This window comes from Bos grunniens, chromosome 22 (genome assembly GCF_055505025.1).
Source record: "Bos grunniens cultivar Pamir isolate PY7600 chromosome 22, Bosgru_T2T1.0, whole genome shotgun sequence".
NCBI classification, from domain to species: Eukaryota; Metazoa; Chordata; class Mammalia; order Artiodactyla; family Bovidae; genus Bos; species Bos grunniens.
In genome coordinates, this window is record NC_141186.1 from 50,696,405 (window position 1) to 50,709,469 (window position 13,065).

The 13,065-nt window shown below is 38.9% G+C and overlaps 1 protein-coding gene across 15 annotated transcripts in view; it reads right to left on the bottom strand.

Annotated features, from left to right (window-relative positions):
- The window catches only part of RBM6 (RNA binding motif protein 6), an 89,647-nt gene that overhangs the window by 63,892 nt on the left and 12,690 nt on the right, over positions 1–13,065 (bottom strand). For 9 of the 15 annotated variants that reach the window (XM_086367959.1, XM_086367952.1, XM_086367946.1 and 6 more), the window contains 4 exons: positions 10,830–10,940; positions 5,630–6,908; positions 3,878–3,967; positions 2,230–2,299 (listed from right to left, as the gene is read on the bottom strand). Coding sequence is in view for 6 of the 15 variants with exons in the window: in XM_086367946.1 (XP_086224072.1) it covers positions 2,230–2,299; positions 3,878–3,967; positions 5,630–6,908; positions 10,830–10,873 (1,483 nt within the window). In the remaining 9 variants the exon portion in view is untranslated. Of the gene's footprint in view, positions 1–2,229; positions 2,300–3,877; positions 3,968–5,629; positions 7,300–10,829; positions 10,941–13,065 lie in introns of all 15 variants that reach the window. The other 6 variants (XM_086367956.1, XM_086367947.1, XM_086367954.1 and 3 more) reach the window with 3 other exon arrangements.

The following is a 13,065-nucleotide window of genomic DNA, read 5'->3' on the forward strand; positions in this document are numbered from 1 at the left end:
TGCGTGCACTTATACAAATATGATGGCTTCTGTGGTAGTTCAGACCAGGTAAAGAATCCGCCTGTAATACAGGAGACATGTGTTTGATCCCTGAGTCGGGAAGATCCTCTGGAGAAGGGAATGGCTACCCACTCCAGTACTCTTGCCTGGAGAATTCCATGAACAGAGGAGCCTGGCAGGCTACAGTCTATGGGGTCGCAGAGTCAACCCCACAGAATGACATGACTGAGCAACTAACACGTTCAACATTTTCATATATGCATATATTCTAAAGGAGATCAATCTCGGGTGTTCTTTGGAAGGACTGATGCTAAAGCTGAAACTCCAGTACTTTGGCCACCTCATGCGAAAAGTTGACTCATTGGAAAAGACTCTGATGCTGGGAGGGATTGGGGGCAGGAGGAGAAGGGGATGATAGAGGATGAGATGGCTGGATGTCATCACCGACTCGATGGACATGAGTTTGAGTGAACTCTGGGAGCTGGTGATGGACAGAGAGGCCTGGCATGCTGCAATTCATGGGGTCACAAAGAGTTGGACGCAACTGAGCGACTGAACTGAACTGATCACTTCATGTATTAAAATGGCCAGAAAAGGCAGAATTTCCTGAAAACTGATTTTTTTTAAACTACTGTCCTGAATGATTTCACATTTGTATCAGTCTCTGGTCTGCCAATTATGATTTTAATAGCTGCCAGAGCCAGAAAATTTAAGGACTTCCTCTGTGAACCCTACAGATCAATGTAGGTTTTACTCTGCTAATAAATCTGACAATACATGTAGAAAGTCAATGAGTACTAAAGAAATGAAGAATTAAAATTGCCATTATTTAAATACCAAACACATCTTTTTCCTAAACACCAATATTTAACGAAAGCACAGTTCATGAAATAAGATCAAAGCTGAAGTTATTGCCCTGTGAGTCAAAAAGCAACTGCAGCCTATAAATTCTATTTTTAATTTCCATAGTTAATAGTTAATCAGGAAAGTCTCTATGAGACACATACCCCTCATCCCAAAAAGAGTTGTGTTTGAGAACATACCTACTCTTAGTCATACTTCCACAAATTTAGAGTTGGCATATTTCAAACAAAGAAATAATTAGCTTTCTGAGAAATAATGCTCCTGAGTTCACTGTCAAATTACAGGAAAACAATTTCTGTACTTAACACAAACACCAGATTATTTCAAGCACCAAAATTTTTGTGGACAGTTTTATTCTGTAAAACCAATCAGAAGAAGTAATCTAGTTAATGCAAAAATGTTATTCCATGGCGAACTGTTTAAAGGTAAACTACATATTCAAAAATATGGCTTGCTCTTACTTGAAGAGTTCTTTAACATGAATTACTGAGACTTGTGATTTTAAGACTTGTGAAAAGACTAATGCTCTACTTTCTTTAATTTAAAATAGACCACTTTAAAATTACCTTTATTTGTTTCCTATTGGGTAGTCCTAAAAATACTGGTCCAATACCTTGAGTGCTTGGCATTTCACTTTTGACTACTTTTTCTATAAGGTATATATAATATATATACCTTATATATATATTATATATATTATATATATATAATAAGGTATATATATTATATATATATATATATATATATATATATAATATATAATGAAGAAACTGACCAAATTAGGTACTCTAAGATACTAGGAGGATATTCTGAAAATCTAATCTGTAGAGCAGAGGTCAAAAAGAAAGGTCTTCTGGATCTATTCATGGATTTCAACAAAGTAGCTGGTGCAGGACTCTGTCCTCAGAAAAAGACTAAAATCTCAAGAAACTACTCACTTGTACAATTTCTCTGGCAAGTTGAAACTTCCATGCTGAAGCAATGAAATGTAAAGTTTTACGTATAGTAAGGTAATTAAAATCTTACCCGGCTCAAACAGAAACATTCCACCACCATGAAGAACATCAGCAGCAAGTTTAATGATTTAATTGCATAAAATATATTTGGGGACAAATTCTACAACACTCACTTTGTATCTCATAGGCACTCAGAAGTACTGGAACATACATCCTCATCACCCATGAGTGGACAAATATCCACAAAGAACTACAGCTAAGGGTATAGCTGACTGTTGTTTGAAGGCATCAAAAGGAGGCTTCTGGAAATCTTAATTGTGGTTTCTTATAAAAAATTTTGAGGAACCCAAGATGCAGAGATCTGACAGACTCTCCTAACCCAAGGCTGCATGCAAGTCATGAAACTCACCTGTGTTATACTCCTTTAACTGCAAGTCCTTCACAGGCATGCCATCAGGAGTCCAAAAGGCGTTAAGAATCTGTAAGAATATGGTATGCACACTAATGACACACATCATAATCAAATACTAAACATTATATTTCCCCTAGTGGTTTTTATTCTACCAACTTTAAAGCAATGATTACTTTACAAAGGACAAATTAAGCCAAGTACACTCCAGGCATTCCGAAACTATTCAATGAGTAGAACGTAATTACTCAAAAATTCTCAAGTACAAAAAAAAGGCAGAGGAGCATAACCTCAAGAGCTCAAGCTCTGAAATGAGACTGCCAATATTCCAAGTCTCTCCTCCTCATGTGCTGTGCAACCTTTCAGCACCCAGAGTCTCATTTTCTAAACCTAAGATCATGCAATAAGCTCATTCCTATCCAGGGCCATGGTCCCTGAACTCCCTCAGCCTGGTCAGCTCTTTTCCCCATTTTCAAATGGACTGTTCTCTTACTTGCATTCAGGCCTGGGCTCAAATGTCACTTCCTCAGTGATGCCTTCCCTACCTACCCAATCTAACACCGCCTGCACCCGAGTGATGCTCTAAACCTTTACTTTAGTTTTCTTCAGAGCATTCATCACTGCTTGAATTTTTTTTCCTGCTTATTCTTTTTACTATCCATGGAAGCAGTGACTTTATAATGTTCACTACTGTATCACTCAGTACCTAGAACACTGCCTGGCATACAAAGGCGCGTCATTTTTGAATGAATGAATAAAGAGTACCTGTTTCATAGGATGTTGTGATAAATAAATGAACTAATGCTTTTAAGTATCATACAATGCCTAACACAGAGTAAAGTTCTGTTTGCTCTAGTAATTGTATATTCTGACCAAATTCTTCCTTAAGGTCATCCATAATTTAGTTACCAAGTTCTTTAACAATGAGGAGTTAGAAAGTTCCCAGTTTTTACTACTATAAACAGCATCTTTATGTAAGCACTCCAACCCTCCTCCCTCCCACTTGGATTATCCCCTCAAGGATGATTATCAGGTCTGAGGACAGCAATCACTTGTCATATATATATATATATATATATATATATAAAACAAACCTCACCTCAGTGAGTACTTAGTAACTGGTGAAATATGAATGATCTCTATCAGATCAGATCAGATCAGTCGCTCAGTCGTGTCCAACTCTTTGCAACCCCATGAATCGCAGCGCGCCAGGCCTCCCTGTCCATCACCAACTCCCGGAGTTCACTCAGACTCATGTCCATCGAGTCAGTGATGCCATCCAGCCATCTCATCCTCTGTCGTCCCCTTCTCCTCTTGCCCCCAATCCCTCCCAGCATCAGAGTCTTTTCCAAGGAGCCAACTCTTCGCATGAGGTGGCCAAAGTATTAGAGTTTCAGCTTTAGCATCATTCCTTCCAAAGAAATCCCAGGGTCTCTATAGATTACACTAAAGCTACATTCCTGGTTTAGCTACTGCTCTATAGGCGGGGGAAGGCTAGGTGAATGATAACCAAGATTTCCCTGAGGATTTCTTTGCACCTTCCTGTGAATCTACAATTTCTCAAAATAAAAAGTCTTTAAAATTTTTTAATTGACTGAAAAAAAAAAAAGAAAGGAAAAGGAAAGAGAAAAAAGAACAAGAGCCTTACCTCTTCCTTTGTGGCATTTTCAGGCACCCCATTTAATCGAATAAGCTTGCTTGGTTTCTCCTCACTTGGGCCAGTCCTATAATCTTGATCCTTTAATCCAAAGCAAAAAAACTTATTTCAGAATAAAATACATGTTAATGTGCAAAATGAAACAACATGAAATACAGGTACTCAGGATAAAAAAAATCAAAATGACTTGCATCATATTAAGATATAAAAAGTTGTAATTGTCTCTTTTTCTGAATTCCAAAATTTGATTTTTTTAAAAAAATGGGATCTTACTTCCCCAACCAAGGACTGAACCTGGTCCCTGGCAGTGAAAAAGCAGAGTCTTAAGCACTAAACCACCAGGGAATTCCCCCCAAATTTTATTTCAAATCATTACAATGTAAGTGTTCTAAGATCCATGCTCATTGCAGGAATTTTGAAATAGTAAAGCAGAAAACAAAGAGAAACAACATTGAAAGGGACTTTTACAAACAGAAAAAAAAAAAATCAACCAGATTTTCAAAACTAGAATTTTCTTTTCCTGAATGAGAAAACAGCACATAAGTAAAACCAGATGTCATTTATCAAAGATGTTACCAATAAACAATCTCCAGAACAAAATCAAAGGGTGTCATCCGATGATATAACTTAACAGTACAACATCAGAGAAATCTGCATTTTCCATATGTACAAAAGTCTCAGCTCTGATTCTCCTCCATTTCAAGTTATAAAAAGGGTTTAACTTTTGGGAAAAAAGTCTCCTACAACTACTTGACCACACCTACTGTCCAAGCATAATTACAAATAGTGTCCTCTTTTACTCTTGAAAGTGTCCTGACTTGAATAATGAATTATATGGCCATCCAGTTCTAACAATCTCAAAATCCATTTTTTAACCAAATATCTAACCAGCTTGTCTTAGAATTACTGTCCAAAATAACAGAAACTGCAATAGAGATGGGTAACACCTGTTTTTAAAAGTAATGTTTTCAATGTCCAACTGAAAACATAATTCTAAGATTATATGTACATTAGATTATATATTAGACATACAGAAAATCAACATTTAAGTCAATTAAGTTAGCTTCAATATTTGCAACATTAACATTGCCTCCTCCTAACTTAGTATTTTCTCTTATCCTAGATATTCTCTAAATGATTTTAAGTAAGAAAATGAACCCCAAACAGCCACAAGGCCTGACTACGTAAGAGACAAGAGAACCAACTCCCAAAGACAAATACTTTCAAACTAAATTATGCCAAGGCATTTAAAACAGTACCATCAAGCGAGATAATGAGGAGACACACATCAAAAATATGATCTGAACTGAGGGCCCTTTCTCTAGAGATGTACACTCCACTCGTGACTACAAATCTTGCTTTTTAATGGCTGTATAAAGTAAGCCCCAGGACTAATGGACTCTATACTTCATCCTTCAGAAAAGTCTTAAGAAGAAGCAAAACTCAACAAAGCAATCCAGGGCTTCCCTAGTGGCTCAGTAGTAAAGAGTCCACCTGCCAATGCAGGAGATATGGGTTCAATCCATGATCTGGGAAGATCCCACATGCCACAGAGCAACTAAGCCCATTCATACAACTGCTGAGTCTGTGCTCTAGAGCCAGGCAGCCCTAACTAAAGAGTAGCCCCCCGCTCTCCTCAATTAGAGAAAAGTCCGCACAGCAACAAAGACCCAGCACAACCAATAAATAAGTAAATAAATAAAATCTTAAAAGACAAAACAGTAGTCCACTCTATTAACATACCTGAAGGTCCCGTTGGGCATCTTGGGAAGTTTTGCCCTCAGGAAAAGACTTGCTCTGGCCATAGCCAAATATTTGGCTTCCGGGCAGTCTGTGATCCACATCACAGTACTCCATGCTTCTGTAATCAGTGTCCTGACGGCCAAGAAAGTCCAGACCACCTTCTTCTTTAAACATACCAGCATCTGAGCTCTGTTGTTCACCTCCAGAATGCTGTGACTTGTCCTGGTCTTGAAGAGGACTTTGGCTGTTCTGAAAGTCTGGTGAAGATGCATGGTCAAAGGCTACACCTTGTTTTTCTCCTTCTCCTGTTTCTGAATGCTCAAATTCTCCCTTCTGAATGCCAAAAGCAGGTCTTTCCGTCGTATGGTCATGTGCAGATTCTTCTCTCTTGTTCACATTCATACCAGAATGTTCTCTGTTTTGTGTGGAGGGCTGAACGTAATCCAAAATATCTGGATCCGCAGAGGGCATCTCCCTATCTTTAAATTCCATACAAGGTCCTCCCTCTCTGCCCCTAAAATCCTGATCAGTCCTGGATCGGTGTCTACCTCTGAAATCTGCATGTGGTGTATTCCTGTCCCTAAAGTCTAGATCACTAGTACCTGAACCTCGGCCTCTAAAGTCCACCTGGGTTCCGTCTTTGTCCCTGAAGTCCAAATCAGACACATCTCTATTCCTAAAATCAGAACGGGACTGATCTCTGGCCCTGAAATCCAAATCTGATAAATCCCTTCCCCTAAAATCTGCACGGGCTCCATCCCGCCCTCTAAAATCTAAGTCATAAGTGCCCCGGCCCCTGAAGTCAGGAGGAGGAACATCCCTACCTCTAAAGTCACCAGTATGAGCCTCCCTCTCTCTGTAGTTCATGTGAGATGTCTCCCTGCCTCTGTAGTCCAAAGAAGTACCGTCTCCACCCCGATAGTCCATAGGTGGCCCTTCTCTATCCCGAAGGTCCCCAGAATGGATGTCCCTTCCTCTGAAGTCCAACTGTGATGAATCTCTGCTCTGGAAATCAGAAGATGAAAAATCTCCCCCCCTGAAATCATGTCCATGGCCCTCCCCTCCTCGATAGTCACCATGCTGTCCGTCTCTAGCTCCATAGCTGAAAGAATGCTCCTCTACATTTGCAAAGGGAGGCCCCGAATGCCCCTGGAAATCAAAGGGAAGTGAATCTCTGCCAGGAAAGTTGCCAGAGTGTCTCTCTTGAGCATGACTCTTAAGGGGAGGAGGAGGATAATCCCTGTTCCACCCGGGAGCAAACCTTTCTTCTTGGCTCCCACTGTAGAAACAAAGACAGTGTTATTCATATTGTCCAGAGAGTTTGAAATCTACACACCAGCATATTCTTCTCTAATCACAGCACATTCTTCTGTAAACATTTTTTTTTTTTTTTTGGCAGAGTTCTGTAACAAGGTCCTAGATCTGCAGAAAACAGCAATGTTTTGCTATTTTAAGACGAAGTGGCGGAGTAAACTTTTAAGTTCCCGTTTCAGAACACGAGGAAAGTCAACACAAGGTTTTCAACATGACTGCTGCAGAAAAAGCTTTCACCCAGTCCTGCAACAGGGAAAATCCGCAACACCAGATAAGCTAGCAATGGTGACACTCTACAAAAATTTCCATTTCCTACAGCCAGGGAACTTAGAATTCCAAGATCAACACGATGATTCCTATACATCAGAAAAATCAATGCACTGTAAATTTTATACAGTAGGTTTCAGGATGTGTCTTTCTCATTGGTGGTGCAAACAAGAGTAACATTCCAAAATATCTGATTGACAGCTACAGAGTGGACACCACCCAATTAGAACAGATGCAGGCCCAAAATGAAGAAAACACTGGCTGTAAGCCACTAGTTGGAGTACACTAGTGTTCACCAGCTGAGCATCACCCCTGGCTGCATCTAAACCCCAGTCCCACAGTGGCTCCACCTAGAAGTGCTCTCACCTGGGTCCTACTATTAACTACTCAAGGGTATCTCAGAAGGCAGCATGAATCATGCCACACAGCATGCGTAAGTTGACCAAACCAAGCAACAGCATCCAGAGGCTTAATGCTGAAAGGGACCTAGAGAGAGCATTAGGCTTTCATGCTTTATCCCCAGGTCCCAAATGAAGAAGCTGATTTTTTAGATTCTAATGCCTCATCTAATTTTTCATGGTAATATATTTTAAAACATAGTATTAAATTCACATTCTCAGTTTACAGAACTCAAGAGAACTGAGTTCTAAATGAGAACTGGCCCTATCTTTCACACTACCTAGCACCAGACCATTTTATATGTTTTGACTTTGGTAAAAGACAGGGAATTTAAATAGGCAATTAAGTACCTAGGATCTTGAGCTGGAAAGGGAGAGGAGGGCATAAAAAAGGGAAACATAAAACGATCTGAGTGGTTACCTGCTATTCAGCAGCAAAACAAAAGTATTAAGAGATCAAGTTCCACTCAGTTCTCTCCTCTCAGAAAATATAGGTTCTATTACATGACCCTTCTGAACTCAGACTACACTGCTATAGAAAGACTCAACAGACAACTGCTCCTGGGTCACTCAGTTCAAGAGCAATGCCAAACCCTTTCCTGGAGTAACAGAAATTTAACAATAGTAACCCAAACAGTAGAATGATACATATTTAATAGATTTTCAGAACATAACTTCCATTAGCTTCATTAACACAAAAATATTAACATTATTTATGTGTATGGGGTTCATCATAAGAGAAGCAAGTTTAAATGTGCTTCATAAATAATACAACTTAATGCTAAGATTAAGACACTACCACTAGTTCTAGTGTCACCAGACCCCAATAGCTAGCTTGTAGAAGACTTAAGCTTAAGCAGACATTCATGGGCTGAGTGCTGAGCTATCTAAACCTACATGTTCTCTGACCAAAACACATACAACACTGTCTTTCAATATTACCCTAAGGATTACCTTACCAGATAAAACTGAAATCAAATACATCTACAGTAATCACTATACTAGGGTTCTCAGAACTGTATTTTATGTAGACTATTCAAGAAACAGTTCTACCAGTTATGAAACAGCAGTGACTATGAAAATCATTTTCAACCAAATTTTTAAGACAAGTTGTTAAAATAAATACAAAATCATTTTCCTGCAAAATACCTTTTTTCACCAAATTAGTCCCCTCCCAAAAGTTATGCTATATAAACTATGCCTCTCTCTGGTCAAAGACCTTAAAAAATGGCATGTAATGACTATATTTAAACTAAAATTAAGGTGGGGAAATACAATTTTATATAATAGATTCAAAGAAAAAAATGTTCTGAAAAAAATTTTTCAGTGATGCAATAGAGCTGAAGTTATTTCTTTAGCTCTGAAGGCTCAGTGTAAACAGAGCATAAGGCCTTATGCAGAAAACAATTATCCATAAATATAAGTAAAAGAATAGATTTTTAAACATTAAAGTACAAACGCACTAATCTAGACTAGGGATCTGCAAATTTCTTCCATGAAGAGTCAGACAGTAATTACATTAGGCTTTACAGTTTCTGTCACAACTATTCAACTCTGCCCCTGCAACATGAAAGCAACTATAAACAATTTGTAAACGAATGATCAGGGCTATGTTCCAGTCAAACAAAAACAAGCTGCAGCCTGTTGACCATTGATCCAGACCTTAATTTTTTTAAAGGAAAAACATAACCAGCATCACTGCTGCTGCTAAGTCGCTTCAGTCGTGTCCAACTCTGTGCAACCCCACAGACGGCAGCCCACCAGGCTCCCCCGTCCCTGGGATTCTCCAGGCAAGAACACTGGAGTGGGGTGCCATTTCCTCCTCCAATGCATGAAAGTGAAAAGTGAAAGTGAAGTCGCTCAGTCGTGTCCGACTCTTAGTAATCCCATGGACTTCAGCCTACCAGGCTCCTCCATCCATGGGATTTTCCAGGCAAGAGTACTGGAGTGGATTGCCATTGCCTTCTCTGAACCAGCATCACTACCACTGCTTTAAAGATTGCTAAGCAGAAAGTAAAGATCCCTTTATTCATGAAATTAGCTTTACTAAGTGTTACATGGATTTACTTTTAAACTTACTTTTCTAACTAAATTTTCCATGGGAACCCCAAACTTCAGAATAATAAAATAACTGTTGAATTTGCACTGGAAGATCTGCAGACTGCCAGTCCAAAAGAAAACTTACTTGTAACAAAAGTTTCAATTGGAGCATAAATTTTTTTTTTGGCCATGCTGCAGAGGCTTGTGGGATTTTAGTTTCCCAACCAAAGACTGAACTCAGGCCCCTTGGCAGTGAGAGCATGGAGTTCTAACCATTGGACTGCCAGGGAATTCCCTGGAGCATAAATATTTTTTAATGTATAACTTTAAAAGTAAGATTTCTTTGCCATACACAAACTACAGCCGTAAGTCACATTCCTATAGCATTTCATTAACTGCAAACACAATGCAAAAGTTTTTAAAATATCATCATCAGTGTTTATTACACTGGCTATAAAAAATTCACTCCCTATAAATCTATGATATAATTCATTTACAACTATGGTACCACCTTCTCCACTTATCAAATCAATTATATAATTCACTTTATTGAATTATAAATTCAATATTTTATATAATTTTATTGTATATAAAGAATGTAATTCATTCTCCCTACAAATCTATAATATAATTCATTTACAACTATGAATGGTACCACATTCTCTACTTATCTTTGTATCCAGTAACCCCTAAAATTGTAATGCAGCTTAGGAAACTGCATTAAGTAAATAATTTTTCTTCCTCACAACTATTTCTGGTGGCTGAAATACAATGTGTCATAGGAAAGACAGAGCTCTGGATTCTAGACATAAATTACTGCACTTAATGAAACATTCACATTCATTTATAAACACTTACATACATTTTTACTAGCTTTCCTTATTAGTTGCGTATTACTTTGCTAAAAAAGATAAAAAATATTTTTTAAAACTGGGGGATTTTTTGTTAATATTTTAAAAATGCTAATACACAAAATACTTGGCATGCTAGGTATTCACTCTGACGATCACTCTAGAAATGACTAGAAAAATTTTAAGTAGTTTCTATTTTTAAAAATCAGAAAAAAAATTCAAAGCTATTTCTACACAAAGAAAATATCCCTCTTTATAGTAGGCCATAAATGTTATACAGTATCTACACTGTTATAACAGACATTTCGATATTCAAATTTTAAGACTTACCGAAAAGGTCCTGTTCTGTTAGCAGATCGAGAATCCCCCCACATCTCTTTCTATGTCAAGAGGGCCCGATAAGTAGATCCTTTTGCTACCAAACTCTGGTTATAGCAGTACCTGTACAAAACAAACCAGAATAAATGAGTATGTGGGTACATGAAGTAAAGACTAAACCAATTTCCTCCTGTTTGACTTATCAGGGACCACATCTGCAAGAATATTTTTAGAAGTCACTTTTATACGTTTATATATTAATTTACAGCAACAAAAACACATTTTAAATTTTTAAAAGGGCACCATCTATCTCTCAAAGTACTAAGAATGCTTCATAAAACATTTATTAAATTTTCCAGCACCCATTCTATATGCTTTTTGGAAACAGCACCTTACCATGTTTATTTACTACCCTCAGTCCACGTGGCTGATCCTACACTATTCAGCCTGGCCAATCAGTAGTCTATTACCACAGCGATTGCTCTGAAGATGAGCACGTAACCTATGACTAAGAAGTCCTCATAAGACCTGCACTCCAGCTACCGAAAGAGGCAAACTTTTTTTTGGTCACACGGCACAGCCTGTGGCATACCAGTTCCTCATCTGAACCCTGGCCCAGGCAGTGAAGAGCCAAGTCCTGATCACTGGACCACCAGGGAATTCCCAAAAGGAGGCAAACTTTTATAACCTTGGATTTGGCAAAGGTCTCTTACCATGACAACAAAAGAAAAAACAGATAAAGTAGACTTGATCAAAACTGAAAACTTTTCTGCATCAGAGTACCCTATCAAGAGAGTGAAAACACAACCCACGTCAGCAAAAATAGCACACTATGAAATTCCAAAGCCTTCTTCCTCCACAGAAACATTAAAAAATAAGCAGTCTGAACCAACTTTGTCCAGCATTTAGAAAAGTCAAAGCTTTACGATGACCAAATGAATGCTCAATGAAGAAAAAGTCATCCTCAAAATAATCAGAAAGTTTTGGGTGATCCCTGACCCACCCCTCTCCCCAGCATGGCAGTGGTTTTTGTCTTGAAGCAGTGGCAGCCCACTTTCCCAGCTCCCTCCCCTAAACCAAAGGGAAAAGTGATTTGTAAATAACTATGTACTTCTGTTCTAGTAATGTTCTGTCCTGTATGGGGGAGAGGCTAAAGGACTGATGCAAGGTACTTTCCTCTGTTTTACCTAACAGAACTCTGGGGGGAAAAGTGGCAGGCACTGCTAATAAAACTAAAAAAGCAGACTATAGACTCACAGATAAGGGAGAAGTTGCAGGGAAAATACTGTGAGAAGTTAGACGTTTCCAAGGCAATACATATGTGAAAAAATTTAGAATGTCACAAGCATACTCAGGCAAGACACATGAGTTCACCTGGACTTACAGCCTAGTTTTACTCACTACAGGGCCCCTTCTGCTTATTGCTGTGCTGCATCTACTGGGGGTAGGATCTAGGCAGTGGAGGTAGCAGGCCTTGTCTGCAGGTTCTGATCTTGGTGGTGGTAGTAAATAGGCAAATGAGAGTTTTGACGGTTGAAGTGAAAAGTAACTCCATATGAAGAGTGGTTGAACAGAGGTCATTCTCTGATAGACAACAAGCATCACGTTAAGCTATGGACTACAATCCAGTGACGCCCTTCTCATGGATTCCTTTAACTTTCAGCTTTATAAGCACACTCCTCCAGAACATAAAGAAGGACTCTGGTTTCTTGGAAACCAACCAGTGGGTTTGGGAAAGCCTCCCCATTGTAGGTCAGCAGCCTTTAAGGTTAGAAACCATGATGTCAGATGACTCTTTTCGAGCTTCCTCTGCCTTTGATTCATGATCAATAAAAAATTCTTGGCAAACACTTTGATTCGAGTCCATCCTGCACAGGTCCAAGAAATCGACCTCTAGCAGCATAATATCAAAACCTGGGGCCATCCCTCTTAAATCATGACCTAAGTTCCAAACGCCAACAAAGCAGAACTGGGGGTCCCATTCCATTAGTTTTAGCTGTGGTCTACAGCAGGCCTGTTTCTGCTTTAAGCACTCTAATTTTTCCAAAGTAAATGCTTTGGGGCAAACAGGACACTCAGCTATAGCATCAAGGGGTCACGACAGGCAGGAATTGGTGGGAGCATCTACCCAACTAAGATCCAACTATGAGTTTTTAAACAGCAGCAACTTTAATGTGCTCTTTTGGAGCTAGAATTAGTGGCTGCTGGAAGCACCCTTGCCCCCTATCCCCTCCAAATTCTCATTAAA